Raw genomic sequence first — 26,677 nt, forward strand, 5'->3', positions numbered from 1 at the left:
GAATAGGCTGGGGCTGTTTGCCCTGGAGTGTCAGAGGCTGAGGCGTGACCTTATCGAGGTTTATAAAATCATTGGAGCATGGATAGGATAAAGAGACAAAGTCTCTTCCCTGGTTTGGGAGAGTCCAGAACTAGAGGGCATAGGTTTAGGAGAGGGGATTCCTGAAGAAGGGCCTGTGCCCGAAACGTCGAATCTCCTGTTCCCTGGATGCTGCCTGACCTGCTGTGCTGTTCCAGCAATAAAGTTTCAACTTTGATCTCCAGCATCTGCAGACCTCACTTTCTCCTTAGGAGAGGGGAAAGATATTAAAGAATTCTAGGGGGCAACTTTTTCACGTAGAGGATGGTGAGTGTGTGGAATGGGCTGCCAGAGCAAGTGGTGGAGGTTAGTAAAATTACAACATTTAAAAGGCATCTGGATGGGTATATGAATAGGAAGGGTTTGGAGCGATATGGGCCCGGTGCTGGCAAGTGGGACTAGATTGGGGTAGGATATCTAGTCAGCATGGATGAGTTGGACTGAAGGGGCTGTTTCCATGCAGTACATCTCTATGACTCTCTGACATGAACTGGGCAGCACTTTCCAATCATTACATGTCAGCAGATGAGATGACATGTTCAAGCTCAGGAATGGAAGTTTAGCATTCTAATTTCAAGATAGCAGTGACATTAAGTGACCAAGGCTGGCAATCATCATGCATAAAACATCAATAACAGAATATATTTGCGTGAAAGTTAGTGACCGATGAATCATTCTCTCAAACCATGCAATCATTAGTTGTAGCGGGCATTGAAAGAAACAACTTGCCATATCCACCAAAAGTAAAACATGACACGTTTTATTCTCAACAACTTCACTTTAATACAGATGTTTCGAAATCTTTTTTATAATTTCTTCACGAAAACTAGAGATATACAGCACTATTGAACACTGGAATACAATTAAAATGAGCTGCAGTGGGAAAAAAGTTAATTATTTCTCACAGAGGCACATGAACAAGCATGGGGTGTGGGTAAAAGGCAATACATCCAACCCAGTTCAGATGCAGAAACACAAATGATATTCAGTATTTAAAATCCAAACGGGGCTTTCTTTGGGTGACTTCTTCAATGCATGATTGCTGTCTATATTGCTTTAAGGAAATCCAGTCTTGAACAGCAGTCATGTTGTCAAGCAGTAAACATAAATTGAGAAGTAAAATTCCTTCACCCGACAACCCCTGATCAAGCCACAAAAATGAAAATAAGCACAAATCTGATTGAATTCACCACTTCACACTTTAGTGTAACCTTAGTCAGTTCACTCAACCCATATCTTCAGCATGTACTAATTTTATTACTAATTTCTATTTTTAATCCTTGGTACTTAAACATTGTGTAAGCCATTGGGGAAAATCAACAAAGTCCAATCCCTGTTGTGGAAGCAGAGTGATCCAAATGGTCATCTTGCTCAGCTTGTGCTGAATTCACACATCTGGGCTTGGGCACTGGGTGAAGAGCCAAGATTGACCTTCAATATCATTGGGCCTCAGGTGGGAGAAGAGAAAAGCCAGGGTTCCTGCTCGTGCTTCCTCATCTCCAGTGACACCAGCTGCAAAGTCTGGATTCATCTCAGGTTACAGTGGCATTTGAAGGGGATACCAGCAGTGATCGGGCTGCCAATGCTGATCCCAATCATACCCTAGCAAGATGCACAGCTTTGGACTGGGAAACGAGCAGTAAACAATAAGTGGAAACACCCGAATGAATATTTTGCACAGAGCACTGAAAATTCATTTCAATGCAACAAGAAATCTTGAGTGCATGTGCAGTGCCAGTTCACAATGCACTAAAATTGGGGATGGGGTTAAAGATGCCCTGCCACCCATTGCAAGCATGGGCTTTTCAAAAGGTGCATCCATGAAGCTAAGAAGCTGTAAACTATTTTGTGAAAGCAGAGCCGGTAAACACTGCAAAAATGACATGTTCCAATATGTGAAACAAGTTACTCAACTGAGACCACAAAGGAATGTCGTCCATAAACAGTTCAATCTGAAGTGTTGCTTCCAGCATTTTGCTCCTCATCCTGTCATTTTGCACTCATCAAAAACACTTGTCCTTTCACTCTTGAAATTATCCGGTGTGAGGACTGCATAAATGTTTAATGCATTCACATTAAATTCACTTGCCTAATTGATTTGACGATTTACTTTTCAATCAAAAAATTAAACATCTCAATAAAAATAGCAAAATAATGTCTTGCAAATGGGGTAGCCTCAGGGCTCTCATCAGAGTGACAGTGAGGTGATTGATGTCTCGAGGCAGGATACAGTCAGAGACCTGGAGGATTGGGGGAGGATTGTGAAAAAAAAACGCCTATGTCATCCTGCTGAAAAGGTAGAATAGAGTTGGGCAATGCAAGAAGTTTGGTACGTGGCTTGGAGTGTTGGAAAATCAACCCTGTAAGTGCACCTACTTGGTTTCAACAGGTCATTGCAGTTGAACCCATCAGCCAAATTAAAAGATCATCAGCCAAATCTTCTTTTCCCCCAGACCAATCTCCTTTTTAAAACATTGTTAACACACGTGAGGCTATTAAATAATGATATGGAACAAACAAAGCTGCAGCTCATTGCCTTTGGTAAACCTCTGATTTGGTGATGAATAAACCATGTCAAACTGACCTGAGCCTCCTTTTGTTGAACAGGGTTTCTGTTGCCTGTGCACTGTTCAGACACGTGACAGGATCTACGCTGTCTCACCAAAGCTACCTTATCCCTCCCCTCCACGCCTCATGCCACAATGATCCTCAATTTCAGTGCTAGAACTCCTCAGAGCATCATTCTCCCACAACCAGTGACCACTGAAGAAGATTCGTCAATCATTCCCAAATTAACAGGTGGCTTTCTACTTGGGGTATATCTGGAAAGGAGAATAAAAATGCTTAGGCGGTGAACTTGTAGTGGCCCAGATGAATCTGCAGAAGAGAATGCAGTCGGGAGAACCAAGCTGCCCTTAGGATTTCTATAGCAAGACACAACTATGGGTTGTCGAAACAATTGAGACATGTAAAATAAGTTACTGCAGCCTGGGAGAAACCTATACTTAAAAACCAAAGATGCCTGAACCTTAAAATGGAAGTTGGTAAGCGCATTGTAGTTGTAGTTTGCAAAGATGAGACCCCCTGATGGGAGACAAGCCAAATATTCCTCAAATGTTCCCTTTTCTTTTTGACTTGTTTGGTTGCTCTTAATTTTGACAATCTCCCATGAATCGCGATTTCCAACCCCTCAATGCCCCCATCACCTCCAACAGCACTGAGCCAGTACTCTCAAATGCCTTCCAAAGTCGGTATTATCTGCACAATGACACTCCAACTCTGTCACTTCTCTCTTTTGGTTAACAAGTTTTAAAACATAGGTGGGAGTGGGATTCAAATGTGTGTCACCACAAGAGAGTGGAACCTTAATCCACTCAGCTATGCAACCAGAACAAATGAGCTTGTGTGAAGCTGTGCTGTGAATTATTTTGAAAAATGACCAGTGAAACATTTGGAGCAAGACTGCAGCTTTTGCCTCAGAACTGAGCAAATTTCTATCCCATAGCCACGAGTTAAACCAGCTCACTGTTCATACTGGAAAGGTGTGCAGCAAGTTCCAGAATGTGCCTGCATCTCTATTTGTGCCAGACAGCTCTCAAAACCCATCAAGACAGGCCAGACATTAATGCATAAAGACATGCATAAAACCTTTCACTGAAACAGCCAAAGCCAAGGCCTTTGGATTTAAAGAGCAGAAACATACCATTCAGCTAAAACACTACATTATCTGCACAATCTCTGACCGTTTCTTTTGTGCCAAAGTGGGGAGTGCTTCCAAGTATCTGTGTACATTCAGAAACTCCGAAACCAATTCAAAACGTGATGGGGGCAGGGGGAACAAATGGATAGGAGCCAGAAAAGTCGCTGCAAAGTAGAACTGTTTTAGTCCAACACTTGCTCAAACCACTGCTGTCTTGGACCTTGGAGAAGCACAATGAAGTTCAAACAGCCCAAGTCTTTCAGTTTCAGTTAGGACAAAAGAAAAGGTGGAACAAACTGCTAAAGCCAAACAGAGACAATAAAATCTTATTCTCAGAATGAAGGGAGAACACAGTGCGCAAAATGATGGCCAGCATCGTAAGTAGTATTGGTATGTCAGCTAAGTTCCTGCTTCTTGCAGCCCTGCCCTGCTAGATGACAATGGCTTTCAGGCAGCCTGTGGCCACTTTGTGGAAACTTCTCAAAGGAGGCTTGTGGCAGATTTCCTTTATCAATTCATAACCGGTGACTCCCTTAAAATAAAAAGACAACTTGTGGAAACCACAAATGCTGGGCCTACATGGTAGAGCAGTCAGTTATCCACAAATAGCACAGAGGTTCTGACATTTCTAGGGACACACACATCAGAACTGGTCTTCCCTTTGTCATGGTTGGGGCAGAAGTACGTTATTCACGGTCCATAAGGTGTGTCGGGGCAGAAGTAGGGTATTCATGGGCTGATGATAAATTGCATGGCTTGTGGACCCTGGAATGTAGGAGCTGACAGGGAGGGCGAAAGGGTATCTCAGAGGGAAACTATTTCCTTCGATGGGATGGTCCAGAACAAGTGGGTATAACCTCAAACCAAATGCAGAGCTCCTTCATTCAAAGGTGATGACATACAATACTTTGACACACAAAGTCTGGAACTCTGCTCAAAAAAGCTGCTGAAGCTGGGGCTGAATTGAAAATTCAAAACTGGGACTGATAGCTTTTCATCAAGTGTGAGCTTCCTCAGCATTGTAGTTCAAGTTCAGATACAGATCAGCCAGAATCGAATTAGAGTGCCAAACAGCTGGATGAGCAGAATGGGCAGCTCCTGTTCCAATGAACTTTGTGCATGCTGGTTGACTGGCTGGATGTTACCAGCAGTTTCTGTTCGTGAAAATCCATTATTCGTACCAGTCTCCTGACTCGTCTTCTGGAATCATGTTTTATCCTTGTCTTAGCTTTCACATGCAAACACTGTGTGATATATAAGCAAGAAAAATTTCCCAAGAGGCTCCTGACCTCTTGCAATAAATCGAAGGCCACGTGATCAAATATCAATACAGGAAAAGCCACGTGAGCAGGTGACAGGAGCAGAGTTCAAGACAAGGTGCCTGCCCCTCAGGTCTCTCTAATGACCAGTTTTGAAGTGTAGATCCTTGGGGAGGAGAAGGTGGGGGAGAAGCGAGAACCTAATGCATTGACACTGGAGTCTCATCATGAGAAACTTGCGACAATTCAATGGCAAGACAGTTTTCATGCTCACACAGGGAAGACAGCAAGGTTTAATGGGATCCCAATAAAGATGTCAAGTTCTTGAACTGCCATTTGGTGCGTGAAATCCTGCCAAATTTAACAGGCCAGCAAAAGTGACCACAGAACAGAGGCACAGTCTTTCTCAGACTGGGTTTGAAGTTCATCAAAGGCAGTACATCTCTCTGCAGTCCTCCTCCTCCTCACTCAACACAGTTTCCACATGCACACGGCAACTGAATGGTCAGCTGAGAACACAGCACAAAACGTCACTCTAAACCTCACTGCACCCTCTGGATCAGTCAGAACAAAGTGGCAAATCCAAGAGCTTATTTCCCCCAGAAACAACTGCACCGATTTCGGTGAATTCCTGACTTCATCCATGACGGGTCAAGCCTGGAGAACGGAAGCTGCGGACAAACTTAGGAGGCTTTTCTTTTGAATGGAAATATCTTCTGGTATCCATTGCGTGGACCATGAACAATCTATTGAAATTCCAAAGAACTGTGATTTTTAAAAACTAAGGAGGGAACCTACGACACTCATGTGCCAATACCTTATTTGGTAATTTTTTTTAGCAGCATTTTAACTATTATTGCCAACATTGCCATTCAACTTCTTCTCTCATCAGTGCCAATGCACTTCCAAACCCAGCTCCTTCAGGCATCACTACCTGAGAACTAGTACTGGACGGCAAGCTGCTGCCTTGCTTGCAAGGCAGGGTGGTGTGACCACCACAAAGTTTCATGAACACTTACATAATAACACTGACTGTAAACTACGTGCATCTTCAAATGTAGTTTTGGGATTGTGATTTGTTTGGAAATTAAAATAATCTTTGTTGATGGACAGCACACTGACTGTTGAAGGGAGTGGTCATGTACTTGAGCCAAAAAAATCATTTCTCAACATATACCTCTTCTTGGTAAATTGCAAAATTCTTACTGGGGATGAAAGTTTGGGGTGTAAGTTAATTGTTTCAAACCTCCTCAACGTATTTTTTACGTTTATTCCAAGAACTTGATATCTCCGGGGGAGTCACTCAAACAAAGGATGTCAGCTAACTTCTGGTGACACTCAGAGTTGCAATCATTGTGTCAAATCAATGGGCAAACACTGAAGGAATCTATGATTGTATCACTCAGATCTAGTGTTCATTGTGCAATCAAACAGCATTTACATAGCACAAAATGTCACTCTATACCTCACTGCACACTTCTGGAGGGCAGCAGTGTCAAGAATAGCAGCAGAATTGTGTTACTGTCAATGTCGAGAAGCACACAGTACCCCAATTCATCGTCTGGAAATAAACAAGTCTGCTTTTAAAAGGCACTGTTAAATTACATTTTTTCTCCTTCAATTTATAGTTAGGCAGCTTAGTAACATTTGGTTGTATGGTAGTGCTTTATATTTACACATTTAATGCAGTGTATAAAAGAAAATCATGTCCGCAAGGAGGCAAATCACTTGAAGGACTGAACACTGTGCAATGTGAAACATGAGTCTTGTGCGATTTTGGTCATCCCAGCTTCTAAATTGAGGCTGAAGCTAAGATCAAGCACACAACCTCAATGAAGAGGTGTGAAAATGCAGAGAGATATCCAAGCGAACTGCAAACGTGAGCCACTTGATGTTCTTCGCGCATTGTCGAGGCCTGGCTGAACCATGCTTGTCTGGAATCCATAAAACAGGCACAATGTGGAATCGGCTTCAGGCTTGACAACCTTCAGTGCCTTGATCAGGTTGAAGCTGGTGATCTTTTCTGCCACAATTAGGGTCTTTCAGAGCAATACAAGATTATTTGCACAATGCCATGGCCTGAGATTTCGACAAATTAGCAGGTTCGATACAGTTCTGTGAAGGTGATTATAAAGAGAGCATCATGGTCCTTAGCTGGCCAAGTGTTTCTAGTGAGATGCTGCAAATATGAAACCCATGCTTCGGCCAAATCACTCACTCGCACCTTAAGGCTTTGGATTTCGGGATTTAGAGGGAAAAGGTGCTGCAGCAAAGGGGTCAGCTTGTGAAGTCCTGAGGTGCAGGGAGGCAGGGTTGTCAGCTCCTCGCACTCCCTGCATTTTATCAGGAATGGCTGGCTGGTTCTGTGGCTCATCCTCCACCTTGTAGTGACGTGAGTATTTGGCCAGGGCCCGAGGTCGGAAGGGCTGAGGGCTAACAGCCGCCAGTAACCCTTCTTGACTCAGAAAGGTGCCGGGCAGTGGGTGCATTTGGTGGTTTGCAAAGTCTGTAGAATTCTTTAAGGGCTCCATTGATCGGTGAGCTGCCGCTACATCCCTGGACTCTTGCTGGCTACTGGCTTTGAAGGTTCCGGCAGGATGTTGGACTCCCCCGGATGATTCGGTGCACGGCTCTTCGAAACCAGGGAACTTACTCTGGCTGACCTGAAGGCCACCCTGGGCCGTGCCGCCGAACTGAGTGTGCTCGGGCATTTCTTCACCGGCATTTGCGACTGGCGGGTAGGGAACTGTCTCCTGCAAAGTTGCCAGAGTTTTCTTTTTCGAGAACGGAGCCCTGGAGAAGACGTCAACCTCCTCAATTGGATTTCGAGCGGGGCTGACTTTGGCCTTGAAAGGGGCCTTGGTGAAAACATCGACAGTGCACTCTCCGACCTCAGCACTCCTTGGGCTTCCAAAGGGAGCCGCAGAAAACACATCCGCCTCGACTGTGCTTCCTTCGCTTGTCTCCTTGGCTGGGGCTTCCGACAGAGTTGTGGCACCTGAACGGACATGCCCACGCTGTCCTTCGACCATGTTCTGACCTTTCCCGGTCTCCTCATCCTCTTCCGAATCCATCAGGAGGGGTCTGTGGCCACTGCTGTCCAACAGGTCGCCACCATCTTCGATGCATTCGTCATCGCTGCTGTGCACAGAGTTGGAGTTGGATAGGTGGGCTTGGCCAGGCCAGTTCATACTTAGGTTGCCACACCCTTTGGATTCACCGAGCTCGGAAGTGGTGCACGCAGTCGCCAGGAACTGCTCCGCGGGAAAACTGGTTCCATCAGCTGGGAAACCTGGGAAGAGAACAACAGCTGGTTATTCCACAATGAAAGCAGGGTGGCGCTCCCTCAGCGCACCAAGATCAACACTGAACACACAGAGGAATCATTGGTCAGAGGAACATGAATAAATTCCCAATATTTTCCAAAGACAATCTGCTGCAAGCCTTTATACCACCAGCACGCAGGAGTCAGGGCCCCACAGTGCACTGAAATGTCAGTGACAGTACGTTGTTTTGGGAGTCACATTAAGCACTACTAGCTCATCGCAGCAGTCAGGTGAAGAGGTTTGATAGGACTCTGCTCATGGTGCTATCAGGCTCAAATGACCGTGAAAGATCTGGGCTGTCACACCAGAGGAAGGTCATTGCAAACTCGCCAACGTCTGAACCCAGAAGTTAGTTGTGGAAATATAATGCTTCCTATGTTCACAGGCGGACAGAGAGAGCAGTTGGGACGGACAGAGCGATGGACCGGCAAGCAGACGGGGCAGGGCAAGCGGGACAGAGTGAGCGAGAGGCTGGATTGTGAACGAAGGCGGCAACACACGATGCTGTTCTCCACATACCAAGCTGCACTCTGCCACTTCTGGAAGACTCACTTATGCTCTGCCGCAGCATCAGAGCATGACTCATACCAAATATCAGTTTTCTAAAAGCTTTGATTCAAGGCTTGTCCCTGTCTTCAGTCACCATCCCTTTCCCTCTGACTGAGCACTAACTAACAAACACTGTGAGCCAAATCCCAGCATGTTAAAAGCTGCTGGAAGAGGACCTCACACCCCAACACACACTGCACTTGCACCTTCAAACACATTCCAGCCCCTGACTCCTCCTTGCTGTATTAAGGACACAGTGGTCTGTGAAAGGGAGAAACACATAGATTGCTTTTGGTGCCATGGATCACTCTGATGTCACAATACCTCAGTGACAGGAACCAAGAAGCACTGCATCTGTGGAAGCAGAATGGGAATTTCAGTCGGCACATGAATAACAAACACATGCAATCACAAGGAAAAGGTACCTAGCAACATGACTCAGTTGGAGATAATCTGTAAAACTGTGAAGGTACAGAACTGATGAGACACGATTATTTCAAGAATTCTCAAGCTGATTAAAAAGTGCTTTGTGGGCATTCTGCAATCAGAAATGCTTTGGCATGTACTCTAAGATAATTGACTGAGCGGGAGAATTCCAGAAGGAATTCTGGAGCGTACAAAAGTTGAGAGAAGCTTGAACTGAGATCCCAGTTCCACTGAACAATGGAGAAAGTTCAAGCAGGAACCTTGGGCCCAATGAAACACCAGAGAGACCTGGTTCATGTATGTTAACTGCCAAAGCTCACTCAGATCACAACAGAGTTTCCTGTATTTTAGTGCTAGAAGGCCACAAGACGTGGGCTTAGCTAGATTCCAGCTTCTGAATCATCCCATCTAATTAGTAATTGTAACCTTCCAATTCTTGATGCATGCTTCTGCGTTGACTCTCACCACCGCTATCTCCAACTATTGCACAATAGAACATAGAACATTACAGCGCAGTACAGGCCCTTCGGCCCTCGATGTTGTGCCGCCCTGTCATACTAATCTGAAGCCCATCCCACCTACACTATTCCATGTACATCCATATGCCTGTCCAATGACGACTTAAATGAACTTAAACTTAGCGAATCTACTACCATTGCAGGCAATACATTCCATATCCTTACTACTCTCTGAGTAAAGAAACTACCTCTGATATCTGTATCTCCCCTCACTTTGAAGCTGAGTCCCCTTGTGTTTGCCTTCCCCATGCTTGGAAAAAGGCTCTCCCTGTCCATCCTATCTAACCCTCTGATTATCTTGTATGTCTCTTTTAAGTCACCTCTCAACCTTCTTCTCTGTAGCAAGAACAACCTCAAGTCCCTCAGCCTTTCCTCATAAGGCATTCCCTCCATACCAGGCAACATCCTAGTAAATCTCCTCTGCACCCTCTCCAAAGCTTCCACATCCTTCTTATAATGCGGTGACCAGAACTGTACACAATACTCCAAGTGTGGCCATACCAGAGCTTTGTACAGCTGCAGCATAACCTCCTGGTTCCGGAACTCAATCCCTCTATTAATAAAGGCCAAAACACTTGTGTGCCTTCTTAACAACCCTGTCAATCTGGGTGGCAACTTTCAGGAATCTGTGTACATGGACACCGAGATCTCTCTGCTCATCCGCACTCCCTAGAATCCTACCATTAGTCCAGTACTCCGCATTCCGATTACTCCGTCCAAAGTGTATCACCTCACACTTGTCCACATTAAATTCCATTTGCCACCTCTCAGCCCAGCTCTGCAGCCTTCATCCACTATCCACAACTCCACCCACCTTCGTGTCGTCCGCAAATTTGCTAACCCACCCTTCTATGCCCTCATCCAGGTCATTTATAAAAACGACGAACAGCAGTGGACCTAATACTGACCCTTGTGGTACGCCGCTAGTAACTGGACACCAAGATGAACATGTTCCATCAACTACAACCCTCTGTTTTCTTTCAGTCAGCCAATTACTGATCCAAACTGCTATGTCTCCCACAATCCCATTCCTCCACATTTTGTCTAATAGCCTACTGTGGGGAACCTTATCGAACGCCTTGCTGAAATCCATAGACACCACATCAACCGGTTTACTCTCATCTACCTGTTTGGTCACTTTGTCAAAAAACTCAATAAGATTCGTTAGGCACGACCTACCCTTCACAAAACCATGCTGACTGTCCCTGATCAGATTATTCTTTTCTAGATGGTTATAAATCCTATCTCTTATAACCTTTTCCAACACTTTACTAACAACTGAAGTGAGACTCACTGGTCTGTAATTACCAGCGTTGTCTCTACTACAGTTTTTGAATAGGGGAACCACATTTGCTATCCTCCAGGCCTCAGGCACTGTTCCTGCTGACAATGATGATTTGAAGATCAATGCCAAAGGCTCGGCAATCTCTTCCCTTGCTTCTCAGAGGATCTGAGGATAGATCCCATCTGGCCCAGGGGACTTGTCTATCTTCACATTCTGTAATACCTCAATTTCTTCTAGTCTAGATGAAAGTTTCTCTGTATCTTCCTCGCCAACATTGTCATTTTCTATGTTGAACACTGTTGAAAAATATTTATTTAGTGTTTCCCCATCTCCTCTGCCTCCGCCCACAACTTCCCACTACTATCCTTGATTGGCCCTAATTTAACTCTCGTCATTCTTTTATTCCTGACATACCCATGGAAAGCCTTAGGATTAACCCTGATCCTATCCGCCAACAACTTCTCATGTCTCCTTCTAGCTCTTTTCTGAGCTCTCTTTTTAGGTCTTTCCTGGCTTCCTTGTAACCCTATAGCGCACTATCTGAGTTTTCACATTTTGCCCTATCATAAGCCTTCTTCTTTTTCTTGACCATAGATTCCACTTTCTTAGTAAACCACAGCTCACCCGTTCTATAACGTCCGCCCTGTCTAACAGGTACATACTTATCTAGGACACCCTGGAGCTTTTCTTTGAATAAGTTCCACATTTTTAATGTGCTCATCCCCTGCAGTTTCCTCCCCCAATCTACGCTTCCTAAATCTTTCCTAATTGCATCATAGTTTCCCTTCCCCCAGCTGTAACCCCTGCTCGGTGGAGTACACCTCTGCCTTTCCATCACTAACGTAAACTTGACAGGATTGTGATCTCTGTCTCCAAAGTGCTCACCTACTTCCACATCTAACACCTGGCCAGGCTCGTTACCCAGTACTAAATCTAAAGTGGCTTCACCCCTTGTTGGCCTGTCTACATACTGTGTCAGGAAGCCCTCCTGCACACACTGGACAAAAACTGACCCATCTATAGTACTCGTACTGTAGTGTTCCCAGTCAATATTTGGATCGTAGGAGTCCCCCATGACAACTACCCTGTCTCTCTCACTCCTATCGAGAATCATCTTTGCAATCCTTTCCTCTACATCTCTGGGACTATTCGGAGGCCTATAGAAAACTCCCAACATGGTGACTTCTCCTTACCTGTTTCTAACCTCAGCCCATACAACCTCAGTCCTTTCTACAACTGTAATATTGTCCCTGATCAATAATGCCACACCTCCCCCTCTTTTACCATCTTGTCTGTTCTTACTGATAATAGAACTTGCAATTTATTAAACATACAGTAATTCAGCTGTACAGCACAGAAACAGATCTTTCGGTCCAACTCATCCATGCTGACCAGATACCGTGGGCGGCACAGTGTCTCAGTGGTTAGCACTGTTACCTCACTGCGCCAGGGACCTGGGTTCGATACCTGCCTCAGGTGACTGTCTGTGTGAGTTTGCACATTCTTCCAGTGTCTGTGTGGGTTTCCTCGGGGTGGTCTCGATTCCTCCCACAATCCAAAGATGTGCAGGTCAGGTGAATTAGCCATGCTAAATTGCCCATAGTGTTAGGTGCATTGGTCAAGGGTAAATATAGGGTAGGGGAATGGGTTTGGGTGTGATCAGCATGTAACTGATTCTCTGGCTCCCCAGCTAAAACTTGACCAGCAGCTTCAAACAGATTGCTCGCTAAAACCAAACCAAGCCAGAAAATACCCTGAACTGGGAGAACTGGCCACCCCTTTCATTATACAAATGATTTTCAAAAATCCATTTATCTGAGGCAGTATCTGTTAGCCATAATCAAAGGGCAAACCTCAGTCAAATCAGAACCTCTGGCATTGACAAATGTTTTGAAAAAAAAACAAAGGACAATATAACCTTTTTAAAGGAGCAGCATCATCACAAGTGGCTATGCAAACATCGGAGGTATTAGCAAAGCTGCAGGCCACGCGTCACTAATGGATAAGATACGATTCTGGAGAAAGCGCTTCCAGGAGGCAAATCTGCCTAGTTCTGAAGACAACCAAGGTTTGAAATCCAAAACGCACAACAAGCACACACACTGAGCTTCTTACACTTGGTGTTTTCATTCCATCCATCTAATACAAACAAGGAAAATACACAGAGGAGAAAAGGGCCATTTTCTTGGCCACTGGATCACAGCTGAGCTTAGAAGCTGCAGTGTCCTCTCATACAGGGAGCCAATTGGAAGACAGCACAAAGAGGGGTTGACCTAGGCCTAAGTTGTTGGATGAACGATGTAACAGACTGCTTGCTTAGATAAGTCAACTGGATATTTGAGGGTGGCACCATACAGATAAGAACGAAATGTCACCACAGATCTCCCAGGAGTTGCTCCAAGCTACAACAATACAAGCATCTGCTGGAAACAATGGCAGACTGAAGACAGCAATACATATAGATTGCAGAATTATTATCTTAAACCAGATTTTTTGAAAAAAAATTGTCTCATCAGTCCTGCGCTTCTTAGCTTCAGATGTATTTTACCACTAAGCCCAATATTTACAGTGGGTCAACAAAAAATGTTTCCACTTTGGGGCACACAAAATTCACTTTGCATTTTAATTCTGCAAATGCAAGCAACTCGATGGAAGCACACAAATGGAATTGGTTTCAACAGCATCACACAGACTGACAGCCAGTTCACAAGACGTGCAGAGTCATACTCAACATGCAACAGAAAAACAAAAGCAGTTTCCGGATACTGTACACTATGTCCATCACTGTAAAACTCCATCCTGCTCATGAATAATACAGTCTGCAACATGCAGACAGAATTTCAAATTCGAAAACTAATACTGACATTGTGCATCTCAGTGTAAAACCCTTCATCTTTTTGGATTGCGGATTTAATCCACACACTGACTTGTCAAAAATAAATCTCACCAAATGCTGATGCATTGCATCAAACTGCTGCAGAAATAAACAGATTAGGGCTAAAAGCTCATTGCGGATGTCACAAAAATAAGTTTGAACAGGATTCTGAACTATCAGGTTATCCAACTGCAACTGGAATTAATTTTTGACATTCAGAAGGTTTCAGAAATGCACTTAAAAAGGTTCTTACCTGGGCACACTGACCATTAGGCTTTGAAAGGCCATGTCTGCCAACTTCCGGGTGCATTTACACAAAAGCTCAGGTAGAGTTTAGTACAGTTTAGAAACTGATCAATACATCTTTCATTTTATTTCTCTTGTCCTCACCTTTTGATGGTTTTTCACCTCGATGCATTTTCATTTTTGCAATCTGGATTCTATACCAACGTACCGCATGGGTTTTCAATAGCAAGATTTAAAAGTAATGTTCTTCATTATCTTTTAAAATACAAGTGCATTAATTTCCAACTTATCACTCGAATTTGGGCTGGGGCTTTGTAGTTGTGCACTCATTTTCAGCTTCCCTCCTCTGCTCAGATTTCCCATTGCCTCAGTCCATCAGCATCAACAAACCATTAATAACACTGGTCGGATTTGACAAAACTGCTTGACAACACCACATTGCTTAAACCCACCTCAAGGAGAGTACCAGTAATGCTACCCATGCAACATGACCAACTACCAATGCCAACATGGAACAAAGTTGCACTTCATTGGAAACACTGAATTGTGGACCCACCATCATGAGAAACCAGATGGATACCCAACTAAGGTTTTCTGTATTTATTCACAGGATGTGATAATGCTGGTTAGACCTACATTTATTGCCAAAAGGGTCATTAAGAGTCAACCACATTGCTGTGGGTTTGGAGTTACATGTAAGCTGCACCAGATAAGGTCGATTTCCTTGCCTAAAGGACATTAGTGAAGCAGATAGGTTTTCTGACATTTAGCCATTATTTCATGATCATCATGAGACTCTTAGATCCAGATTTTCCTTGAATACAAATCCAGCTTCTGCCACGGTGGGATGTGAACCTGGGTATCTGGTTTAACAGTCTAATGGTAATACCATTGGGTCTTCACCTCCACTTAAACTGAATAGAAGAAATGGTTCATCCAACCGTGGGGTTGGGGGTCGAAGCCAGGTCTCTCAGCACTGTGAATCAGTTTGCCTCACCTTTCTCTCTTCATTGTAACTGCAAGGTGTGATATTGGGGGTCATTTTTTAAACCCTGATAAAACTGATATTTCTGTGATAATTTACTGGTGCAGCACTCGTGTCTATTATTGATCATACTGTCCGAATCAATTAACGTGCTGCTGTGCTCCCAATGGGGAGCTTTGTGCTGGAGGTCTGGGCCAGATTCATGACTTAAAATGAAATTTCTTGGTGTTCACTGTACCACTGTGTTACAAATTCACCCTCCAACCATGGACCAACAAGCAGCTGCTTTACTCTCCCATCAACTCAATTTGTTGGGGGAAAAATAAATCTTAAATTTATGAGAGTTTGCACAATTCATATGTTATCACTATCCAAACCTGTAATCTTTCACAGTGAACTACTGCAATGTTTAAAATAACTTGGCAGCAATGATGGAGAAGATTTAAATATCTTCAAATAAAACAAGAACTTCTCTGCCAACCTTCAGCAATGGAGATGAAGACACAATACAAATCTTATTTTAAGATATATGCATCAAAACATTATTTATTGGGAAAATGATCACTTGGATACATTACAATGTAAAGTATAGATACAACGTCATAATTGGCAATCCCCCTTTTAGTCACTAGAATCTGTACAAAAATAGTCTGCTTTGATTTGTAGCTTTACTCTGGTCAGTAATGCTTCAAACATTCACTCTTCTGCACTACTTAATGTCAACAAGCATGCCAATAAGTACTGTGACTGCAGAGAATAGGGGCTGGGGCATCTCTCCTTTAGCGGGAGTTGCACAGGACTGTAGGACTCTTTTTACAACAAAACCTATCCTTGGCAGGCAGGCCATGGTGGTTTGGAGTGGGGTGGGGTTCTCGCAGGTCACCTGGCCACGCCCCTCTTCCAATTCTGGAAATACAGAACGCAGAAGAAGGGCTTTGCCAAACAGTGCCACAAGAAGGGTGATCACTTGTACATTCAACCAGGAACACGACCTCTTCAAGGAGAAAGGGAAGCCAAACAAACAAAGTGCATTCTAAAAGCTCGATCTGGAGAATACACAAGCAGCATCCATGTGGATAAGCAGAAATAAAACATGTCACTGACACATTGTCTGGATAAGGCAGAGAGAAAGTGAGTGAGAGAGAGAGAGAAATAATATAGGTAGTAGAATTTTAAAATCTCACAGCCAAGTCAAAGCCTCCTGAAGAGGGTTTCACAATTGCTGTCCTGGTTCTGCCACAATCCCAGTACTGTACAGAATTTGTTTCTTGTGCTGCTCATGATAAACCCTTTACTTTAATTAATATCCAATGATTTTATTTTAATCCAGAGCACCTCCCTTGGTAAAGGTTTTTGAAGAGTGCACATACAACATACATCACACAATGTATACTAGAATCACACAATACTGCAGCTGGAATAACTACAAGTCACAACAGCATATTCTGATTGGATACAAATACAAAAGCAAAGGGAGATAAGACTGACCTTCAAGAGATCTACTTGCGAACCCACAATGATTTGAAACTACAGTAGCAGAGGTTGCATAGGTTTGCAACACATGAACCTCCAATGAAACCTCAGGTTGGAGAAAACATTTTAGCAGGCAATTCAAATGTACATGATTTCAGTTGGAGTTAGAAAAACAACATTACTTCTGTTGTAAGCAAAACAAATGAGGAATAAAGTGCAGGTTATAAAAATGTGACTTCAGGTTACAATAATAAAGACATTGACAAGAACAAGAAAAATGCAGCTGAGTGCAGTTATTAGAAGGAACATAAATAAATCACAGCAGGAACTTGAATTAATTATTGAAACAAAATAAGTGAGTACAGATTGGTTTCAAATGGCTGGAAGCTGGGTACTGAAGAAGAATCAACGCAAACGAACAGCTACAGAATGAAGCCGTTTGAATATTGTCACATTATTAACTCATGGAACTTTTCATTTTATAATCAAGATTGATGTCAAAAGTCATTTTTACTTTCAAAGCAAGACCAAATTTATAAAGGCTTTTTCACCACTATTTATAGATTCAAGGCCCATTTCTTGCCAGCTCTCTTTGTGGCAGATTTTAGTTTTTTGCAGTGTGCCAGCAAGAAGCAGATCAGCAGAATTTGCTACTATGTGCATGACAGATTTCACACAAAATACCTTGGCTTTCCTTCCAGTGCACCCATGGCAAGGTGAGAGAGTCGAAGAAAAGCAATATGAGTTTGAGAGTATTGGCTTGCATTCCCAAGCCAATGTGGATCTTACTCGCATCAGCAAGATTTGGCAGACGGCAAATCCAGCAAGATACTACCAGATTGGCTCTCTGTTCCGCCTTGGCCGTTGCTGCCCAGTGAAATTGGAGCAAGACACTCATCTATGTTAGGGTAGCAATGAGGGTGATGAATTACTATCAACTTTGGCCTACATAACGCAGACTGAAATAGCCTCATCGCCTCATCAGCAGAACCCCTGATCTTTGGCTACTAATGGTTCTGCTCATGAAGTTTATAGTCAATATCCACCATTGGGTCACCATGTAAGGTGCACAGCAGTACTTCACATCCCTGTGTGCAGGAATTGCTCCCGAGATCTGACAAGCCAACTTCACTGGATGCATTGCAATGACAAAAGAGCATTAAAAACAGTTCCTTTCCAATATCTCTCAAAGCATGGTTCAAGTCACTTGAACTGGAGAGAATTTCAGTCACTGCACAATACTGACCCAATTACAAATGCTCAATTTTGACCAGATCATTGGGACCACATTTTGTTTTTCTCTCCAAGTCAATTTTACCTGTAAACTCAATTTTGGCAGTGAGTGAGAATAAACACAATATAATTCGTCACTGGAAGAGGAAAATGTTGCACAGAACTGGCAATGCTTCCAATTGTTTCATCACATGTTTATCAGATGCTGAAGATTCGTTCAGACTTTGCAATCCAGGAATATCTCTGTGCCATCGCTTAGTTAGGTGTATGTGGGTATGGACGGGAAAGTGAGGTTATGGGAATTCAGTACAGTACACAGAGTGGAACTATGAAAGGCGAACAACAAAAAAAGGAGATATTGGAAAGCTAAGTCAGACATGTTACTGCTTACGAAATTCATCTCGTCTTTCAAAATGACACAAATGGAATTCAAGTTGAATATACTGACATGCACATATTACTTATCCCACTTTGTCTGATAATACAATAATCTTTATTAACATGTTGACATATGCAATGTACTTGCCTTTGTCATATTTGTCAGGTGAGAACATCAGGAAGATCCTTCATCATCCCCAGACTTCCTAAACAAAGGCCATAACACTACAGGACCCAAGAGGCAGATCCAAGAGGTGATCTTGATAACGAATGGTAAAGAGAACATTCTATGAGATATACCTGGACTCAGCATGGCTCCCAAAAGGTAAGGCTAATTGCGACTACTCACCACGCTACTGTACAAGAGGATAGCATAACTATGGTAGCCATTACATTCTCAAGATTGGCTGAAAGCTTGGATAACATGCAACTTTACAAATTGTTAATTTAATACATGGCATTTGGAACTGGTCCAAATCAAACAAATTGTAATTCATCAATATGGTTCAGCTGAGAAGCAAGTTCCTTTTGGTGTCCCCAAGAATCAGTGTCAAGCTGCCTTGAGTTTATAGCTTTTAGGAATTAACTAGACAGCAGCATTGGGAATATGATGGTAAGGTTGTCAATTACACCCATCCGAACATGATTTGAAGACAGCAGAGAAGCACTGCATAATGCAAAGAGATCTAGATGAGGCAAGGAAAGTCAGTCAGACAACAGCAAATGTAATTGAAGCTCAGCTATTGTGGTGACATGTATGTTGGTGGGCCAAGTGTTGAGTATGTTCATCACTAATGAGGAACAGTGCTGAAAGTGGTCATGAGAGATAAGAGGTGGAGATTCAATTGTGCACTGACCAGGCACGTTTCATAGCCCATACAGAGAATCACGCTGAAACACGATACTGGGTTAGACAAATGAAACCATTCAGCAGAAACCAAAGTTGGCTACTGAATTAATTGTACATGCCCTTGATTAGACTGCATCTGTCATGATGTGCCTAGATTGGTCCCTTCAACTGTGGGTCATTTCAGAAAAATTACAAGGAAACAGCTCAGAATGACTCTGTGCATGAACAATGTCAGTTGCTTCCACAGACTGAAAAAAACTGGGTGTATTTACTGTCAAGTAGCAGAGTCTTTAAGCCTTCCTGATGTTTGTTTTCAGCTCTTTCATTGGTTATAGGCATTGCTTGTATTGAATATTTATTGCCCACCCCGAATCTCCCAGAAAGCAGTTAAGAGTCAACCCCACTTCAGTGATCCACATGAGGATCCTTGAAGCAAGGTAGGTACTGCAAAGCCTGGGGCACATTATTGCGCCCACCAATCCCATGTTTATTCAATCCCTTCTCTCTTTTCCTCCCCTTCCTGATATGTTACTGCTGCACGGGTTGGGGGTCTGTTTAACTTTGTTTGCTTGTCAGTTGTTTTGCGAGGCAGTGTGATGCCAACAATGTGGGCTCCATTTCTACACCGGCTGAGGTTACCATGTACGACTGTCCTTCTCAATCTCTCTTCTTGCCTGAGGTGTGATGGCCCTCAGATTAAATCACCACCAGTCGCCTCTCTCTGATGACAGGGCAGCCCTTTGGTCAGGTAAGACTCTGGTGACTTGAATTAACTTGATTGTTGCACTGCCCCTGATGGACACTGCTTGTAACCAATTTTTTAAATTGGTCGAGTGGGTGATTTGGTGATGAGTCTTCCAAAAAGAAACAAAGGAGGGACTTGCAAACATCATGTGTAGGGCAGGCTTGATGGAGAAGTTGGTATGTTTCCCTGCAAGAGTTGGAGATATGTGTCACAACAGTCGGGTCTCATCCCCACCTGACCATTCAAAGCTGACATATCCAACCATGACATTCTGGTTACATCATTTCTCCTTCTTTCAACCTGTCCTGTGCTTTGAGCATTGAGCTTGGAGTGCCATTGCCATATTTAGAACATGTCAATCAAGGTTAACTTCTCATTGTTTGAAATGAGGCTGAGTGAATAACTATTAATACTAGAATTCCATTAACGCTGCTCTCAGCTAACTATAAACGGGGTCACTTTGAGGTCACGACAGAAGAATGAAGAAGATTCCAGTTTCTTTATTCTGACCAGGAAAACAGAACTGTCTATAATTTCTCATTTTGCAGAACAATCTGAGGAATGCACTAAGTGGCAGAAAACAATGTCTCACACCAATAGGCATACAGTCGACACTTGTTACAGTCACAGGGAAAACTCAACTCAGAATGGAATTCTTCTGGTGATTAAAGTTTCTTCCATACTTCAATGAATATGCAGCTCCCATGATCACAGCACAAGTCTGAACTGCTAAAGGTGTTCACAGCTAAAGGTTCACACTGATCAGGAGGTCGACACCAACAAGTTTGACATTTTGACTCCCCGTGTACCATTCCACACCCTCTACAGCGGGGACCAATAATGAATCATACACGCCAGAATATAGCCCAATAATTACATTAACCCAGGAAAACATCACTCCACGCACATTGCTTCCCTGATACTGAGGCATGCTTTGAACAGCCTCCAACCCAAGTTTCTTTGCCCAGTCAGCTTTAATGACGAGCAGAAGCATTAGACGAGCTGAAAAATGCCACTGAAAATAGCCAATGATCTCTTCATTCCTCTTGTAGTTCCTAGATATTAAACACTCTCAGCTGAAGAACTACAGGAAGAAAATGGGACTGTTCAGATTCACACAGGAAGTTCGTACACAATGTTCACTACTAACATAACTAATTACTTAAACTCAGCTGCATTGCTACACATCTCACTGAACTTCTGGCCACTGCCAATCTCTTGGTTTAAAACCATTTCCTTTCCTGAACACAAAGTTGTTGACAGAGAGGAGAAAGACAGTTAAAACAAATACACCAATTCTTCCCTTCACCCGTAAAATGAAAAAAAAGGATTTAAATGTCAAAGCCAGGTGAACATTGAGTTTTCCTCTGAAGAATCAACTTCCATCTCATGACTTAACCATTACTAGTGAAACTAAGTATGAATCAATCATCAAATCTAATGCACTCCTTGGGCATCAGCCTGATTCTGCTCCTCCAATGTAATTCCCCTTCACGGAGTTACTTCACATAACACTCAATTGTTAATCAAGGCCCAACGGGAGATCGAAAGTTGAAAAATAGGCTCCTCATGCACACTGCATCAATCCATTTCCTCAGGTCCGACTTAGCAATCATTTCCAATAAATTAACATTAGCTTCACAGGCATCAGTCACTCATTGGCTGAAGATCAAACAAGACCTGCACCTTTTTGAAAGATGCAAGTGCAAAATTAGATTGCAAACTGTTTCTGCTGATGTGATTACATCAAGGACAATGTTTACAGTGCCCAAGTCTACTTTCACAACATGGCCTTCTGAAATTCTGTCTTGCATTCAGGGAATACTTTCTGTCAATCCATCAATTTCTAATGTGTAACAATGACTTCGAGTAAACAAATACTGCAAATTGCCTTGATTATGATAGATCTTTTGTGGATTTAAGACTGATCTGCTCGATTGGATGTATCACTGGATGGAGCACAATGCAGCCAACTCGAGACCATCCCCTTTAATTCAAACTCTCTCTGCTACTCGATGGAAATATCACTATTATTTGTACCAGTCCCTCAGATTCAACTCCAGTGGAACTCCAATGAGCCCACGTGCCCTTGTCCTGGTCTACAGCTGGATGAGGGAGCAGGAGCAATCACATACAGTTTTCCGGCAAAAACAGGCGAACAATACACATGAAAGAAAGAATGCAACATGGCTGGACATTTTCTTTTTGATCAATTCCTAATTGCCAAAAAATGTACATTTTTTGTCTCCAGAGAGCCAATTAAATCTTTTGATGCAAACCCAATGTATGGCTTTGGTTAACTTGTTCGAATTTTAATAAGATGACTGGGAAAATCCATTCTGCCCAAGATCTATTTATTGCCTGCTAATTTCCATTTTGTTGTGGTGTCACATGAATCCTGCAAGTTTCAGAAATTAGAGTCAGGTGACAGTTCAGTGCTGGAAGCAATGCGGAAGACTCCAAGTTCCTGAGCAGGAATTAGTGCAATTTGGATCCAAAACAGAGTAGCTGTGCAAAGTGGGAATCTGGTGTCTCTGTGTCTCTCCACCAGAAGGAACTCTTATGGAATCATTGGGACATTCAAACATATTAGTTCACCAAAGATCCACCAAAAAGATTTGAATCTTCGAACAGTACAGAACTGAAGGAGACCATTCAGCCCATTGACGCTGTGCCAGCTCTTACCAAAAACAATCGAGTTAGCCCCAATCGCCTTTGCTTGACTTGTATGATTCATTGTTTTGCTCCTTCAAGGCCATGAATGAATGCGTTGCCTCTTGCCTCCCTGACATTACCATGCTTTTTGAACAATGAAGCAAAGATGTACATCAGTGTCAAACAGTTAGCTTTCCTTCCCTGCCTTGGAAAACAATACCCAGTGTACTTAAAGTAGGAAATCCTATTCAGAGTAAACCACCTCCTGCTACCCCAGAAAAATTTTGCAGAGGGACAAAACTCTTCATAAAGAAGCACTGTAAGTGAGTAAATTACATGATAATAAGACTCGTAGTTTGCATCTCAATCCTTGGGTAGCATTTTCAACTTTGTCAAAACATTATGATTAGGACACTCGTCACTTTTAGATAATAATGCAGCCAAACTTGCAATCACTGACAGGGTGTCTTCACAATGTGATTGAAGCTGTGCTTAATTTCTGACAATGCTTCACCTCAAGCCACTCAATTTACAGCAAACTCAACTTCCCTTTTTACAAGTCACAGGATCCCATTGCCTTGAAATCAATCCTACATCAATAAACGTCAGAAATCTAATTTTCAATTCACAAAAGCCAAACTGCAGATCCATATCACAGTGCATTGTTACTGGTGTGAGGACTATCTGATTCAAAGCAGTTATGTGCTATCAGAAACAAATGAACACGAAGGGTGTGCAGGAAGGCAACAAAACAGCATTCAGAATATTTCACACTGAAACATCAGTTCATCCTCTTTCTTTAAGATTCCAGTTTGCCTGTCAAGAAATGAACTCAGCAGAGAAGTTGTTTGGATCCAAGTGTCACAGCATTACATGGAACTGCAGATCTTAACCTCCACAACTACATTGTAAAATCTGATTTTGGCAGCTCTGAACCATAATAAAAAGTGCATCAGGAATAGTTTCCAATTTCCTCAAAGTGAGACAGTGCTTTAAAATGCTGACTGCAATACTTTCCAAGTGTGCAAGGATGCGCATACCTACTTACTTCAGGGTTTGCTATTGCAACCAAACAGTACAGACTTTGTTTATGAGGACAAGAGAAACACAGAGAGACTCAAAAGAAAGAGAGGGATAGACTTTGAATGACTTATTTAACAGTGCTTAATAATTTCACTAAAAGAAAGAGCTTGATTTAACAGTGATCTGTAAACTGAAACAAGTCATTGCACAATTGGCCTTTACTGTAACACTGATGAGTTTTCAACATATATTGCTCAAATCTTCTTGTCCAGTGTAGATATAATTCAAGTAACACATCTCAGTTCAAAAATCTTACTTATCTAACTTGAATGACTTTTAAAGACAGCCTTGGAAAGGAAAGAGACAGTGAAAAGATTGAATGACCTTTCCCTGTTCTGTCCATTCCTGGTTTCTTTTTTTAGCTGAAGTAAGTGATTTAATGGAATGTTAGAGGACAAAACGTTTTCTTATCAACTTTCGGACCTTATGTAGCTCCAGTCCTGTATATTGTTTTTGTTTATTCACTGGTGCCAAGCTATCAAGACAATCAATCATCAGACAGATTACCAGGGTTTTCCATCCTCACACAGAAAATAAATCATGCCCTAAATCCAACATAACCTTTGGGACAAGTCTCAAGTCATGCTAATTTCAATTTTTTTTCTGATGTCAAAAGGTTCCATTTCCTCATGAATGTTAGTCAGGGGCAATGTAACTTCTCTTTAAAATGCAAACCTACAAGTCTTCAGTGTCAAATGCTCCAAAACTCAACAAAGTTGTCAACGTTTGTCACATCATTTCTAGAAACAATCAGACTTTGCTCATGTGCATAAACTATCACATAAACTGTTGATATTGGCAGTTCCACAGTAATCTGGAGCTTTGCGATGTGACAATCTAACCTCAAATTAGTGCAACAGTTTTCTTTCATCCTCATTGCAGTTCTGCCAAAAATGTCAAGAACGAATCTATTTTAATCATGGAAAAATGTCAGAAAGGACATGCTGGTTAAATAGGACACAACAGTAAATAAGACAAGAAAATGGAAATGTAGCTCAGTTCCTCAGTTAGTAAAGCCCTCGTCACAGGTTGCACGGAAAATCCAATGGGAGATGGAAATGTTGATGCAGAGGACTGCTGAACTTAACGTTGTGCCATCCTACAGGTCTATCAGTTGATCCACAAGCAGTAAAGACCTAGCTAAGTTGGGAAGACTGGATTCAGAGCTCCCACTGTTGTTTCTAGAGTGGCCACCTGGAAGGGCAAGACAAATTGATTTACATCAGGGTGCAAAGAATTAACATCATGAGATAAACAAAATGCCAGAAAATACACAATGGGGGGAAAAGGTGAAGCAAATTTCTAACAAGCTTATTTCATGTGATGCTGCATGAGTGGTGTTAAAACCAAGTGTAGTCTGAAGTTGGATTCAATGTGTGAAGGTTAAATGAAGCAAGCTTAGCAGACATAATTTCACAACATGGAGTGAATTGTAAGTTCTGTCCTTATTGTTGCATTGCTGTTTGAAGTAACCACCATTCACATCAACAATGCAATCTCTTCTCTGTGAGCTGGTCGCAATGCAAATGCACCCATGCCCTTCACCTCCTCCAAGACTTTCACTTCTCCAGCCCCCAATGCTTCATCTTCACCATGGACATCCAGTCCCTGTACACATCAATCCGCCATGATGAAGGACTCCAAGCCCTCCGTCTCTTCCTCTCATGCTGTCCCAACCAGTCCCCTTTCACTGACACCCTCCTCCACCTAGCTAAACTGGTCCTCACCCTCAACAACGTCTCCTTCCAATCCTCCCACTTCCTCCAGACCAAAATGGTAGCCATGGGCACCAGTTATGCCTGTCTCTTTATTGGATACGTGGAACAGTCCATTTTCCGCAGTTACATCAGCACCACCCCCCACCTGCTCCTCCGCTACATCGATGACTGTATCAGCATTGCCTCATGCTCCCATGAGGAGATTGAACAGTTCCACCCTTTACCAACACCTTCCACCTTGACCTCAAATTCACCTGAACCATCTCAGACACCTCCCTCCCCTTCCTGGACCTCTCCACCTCCATCTCCGGCAACCGACTAACCACAGACATCGACTACAAGCCCACCGACTCTCACAGCAACCTGGATTACACCTCGTCCCACCCTAGCTCCTGTAAAAACACAATCCCTTATTCCCAATTCCTCCGTCGCATCTGTTCCCAGGATGACCAATTCCACCTCAGAAAGTCCCAGATGGCCTCCTTCTTCCATGGTCACAACTTCCCTTCCCATGTGGTTGACGATGCCGTCCAGCGCATCTTCTCCACTTCACACACCACCGCCCTTGAACCCCACCCCTCCCAATGCAACAAGGACAGAACCCTCCCTGGTCCTCACCTTCCATCCCACCAACCTGCGCATACATTACGTCATCCTCTGCCACTTCCGCCCCCTCCAAATGGACCCCATCACCAAGATATATTTCCCTCCCCATCCCATCAGCGTTCTGGAAAGACCATTCCCTCCATGACTCCCTCGTCAGGTCCACACCCCCCAGCAGACCACACCCCACTCCTGGCACCTTTCCCTGTCACCGCAGGAAGTACAAAACCTGCGCCCACGCCATTCCCCTCACCTCCGTCCAAAGTCCCATGGGATCGTTTCACATCCATCAGAGATTTACCTGTGCCTCTACCAATGTCATCTACTGCATCTGTTGCACTCGGTGTTGTCTCCTCTACATCAGGGAGACAGAACGCCTTCTTGCGGATCGTTTCAGAGAACATCTCTGGGACACTCGCACCCACCAACCCCACCGCCCTGTGGGTGAACACTCCAACTCCCATTCCCATTCCGCCCAAGACATGCAGGCCCTGGGTCTCCTCCACTGCCAAACCCTAACCACCCGACGCGCGGTGGAGGAACAACTCATATTTCGCCTTGGGACCCTCCAACCACAAGGGATAAATGTGGATTTCAACAGCTTCCTCATTTCCCCTCCCCCCCAATTATCCCAGTCCTAAGCCTCCAACTCAGCACCACCCTCCGGATCTGTCCATCACTCTCCTCTTTGA

General features: G+C 43.3%; 1 protein-coding gene across 7 annotated transcripts in view; it reads right to left on the reverse strand.

Moving 5' to 3' along the window:
* Positions 1–822: 822 nt before the first annotated feature.
* The window catches only part of aak1b (AP2 associated kinase 1b), a 126,916-nt gene continuing 101,061 nt past the window's right edge, over positions 823–26,677 (reverse strand). For 4 of the 7 annotated variants that reach the window (XM_043681261.1, XM_043681259.1, XM_043681257.1 and 1 more), the window contains one exon: positions 823–8,329. In XM_043681261.1, the coding sequence (XP_043537196.1) occupies positions 7,263–8,329 (1,067 nt within the window). In that variant the 3' untranslated portion in view covers positions 823–7,262. Of the gene's footprint in view, positions 8,330–15,748; positions 24,859–26,677 lie in introns of those variants that run through there. The other 3 variants (XM_043681262.1, XM_043681263.1, XM_043681264.1) reach the window with 2 other exon arrangements.

This window comes from Chiloscyllium plagiosum, chromosome 42, assembly GCF_004010195.1.
Source record: "Chiloscyllium plagiosum isolate BGI_BamShark_2017 chromosome 42, ASM401019v2, whole genome shotgun sequence".
Classification (NCBI taxonomy): Eukaryota; Metazoa; Chordata; class Chondrichthyes; order Orectolobiformes; family Hemiscylliidae; genus Chiloscyllium; species Chiloscyllium plagiosum.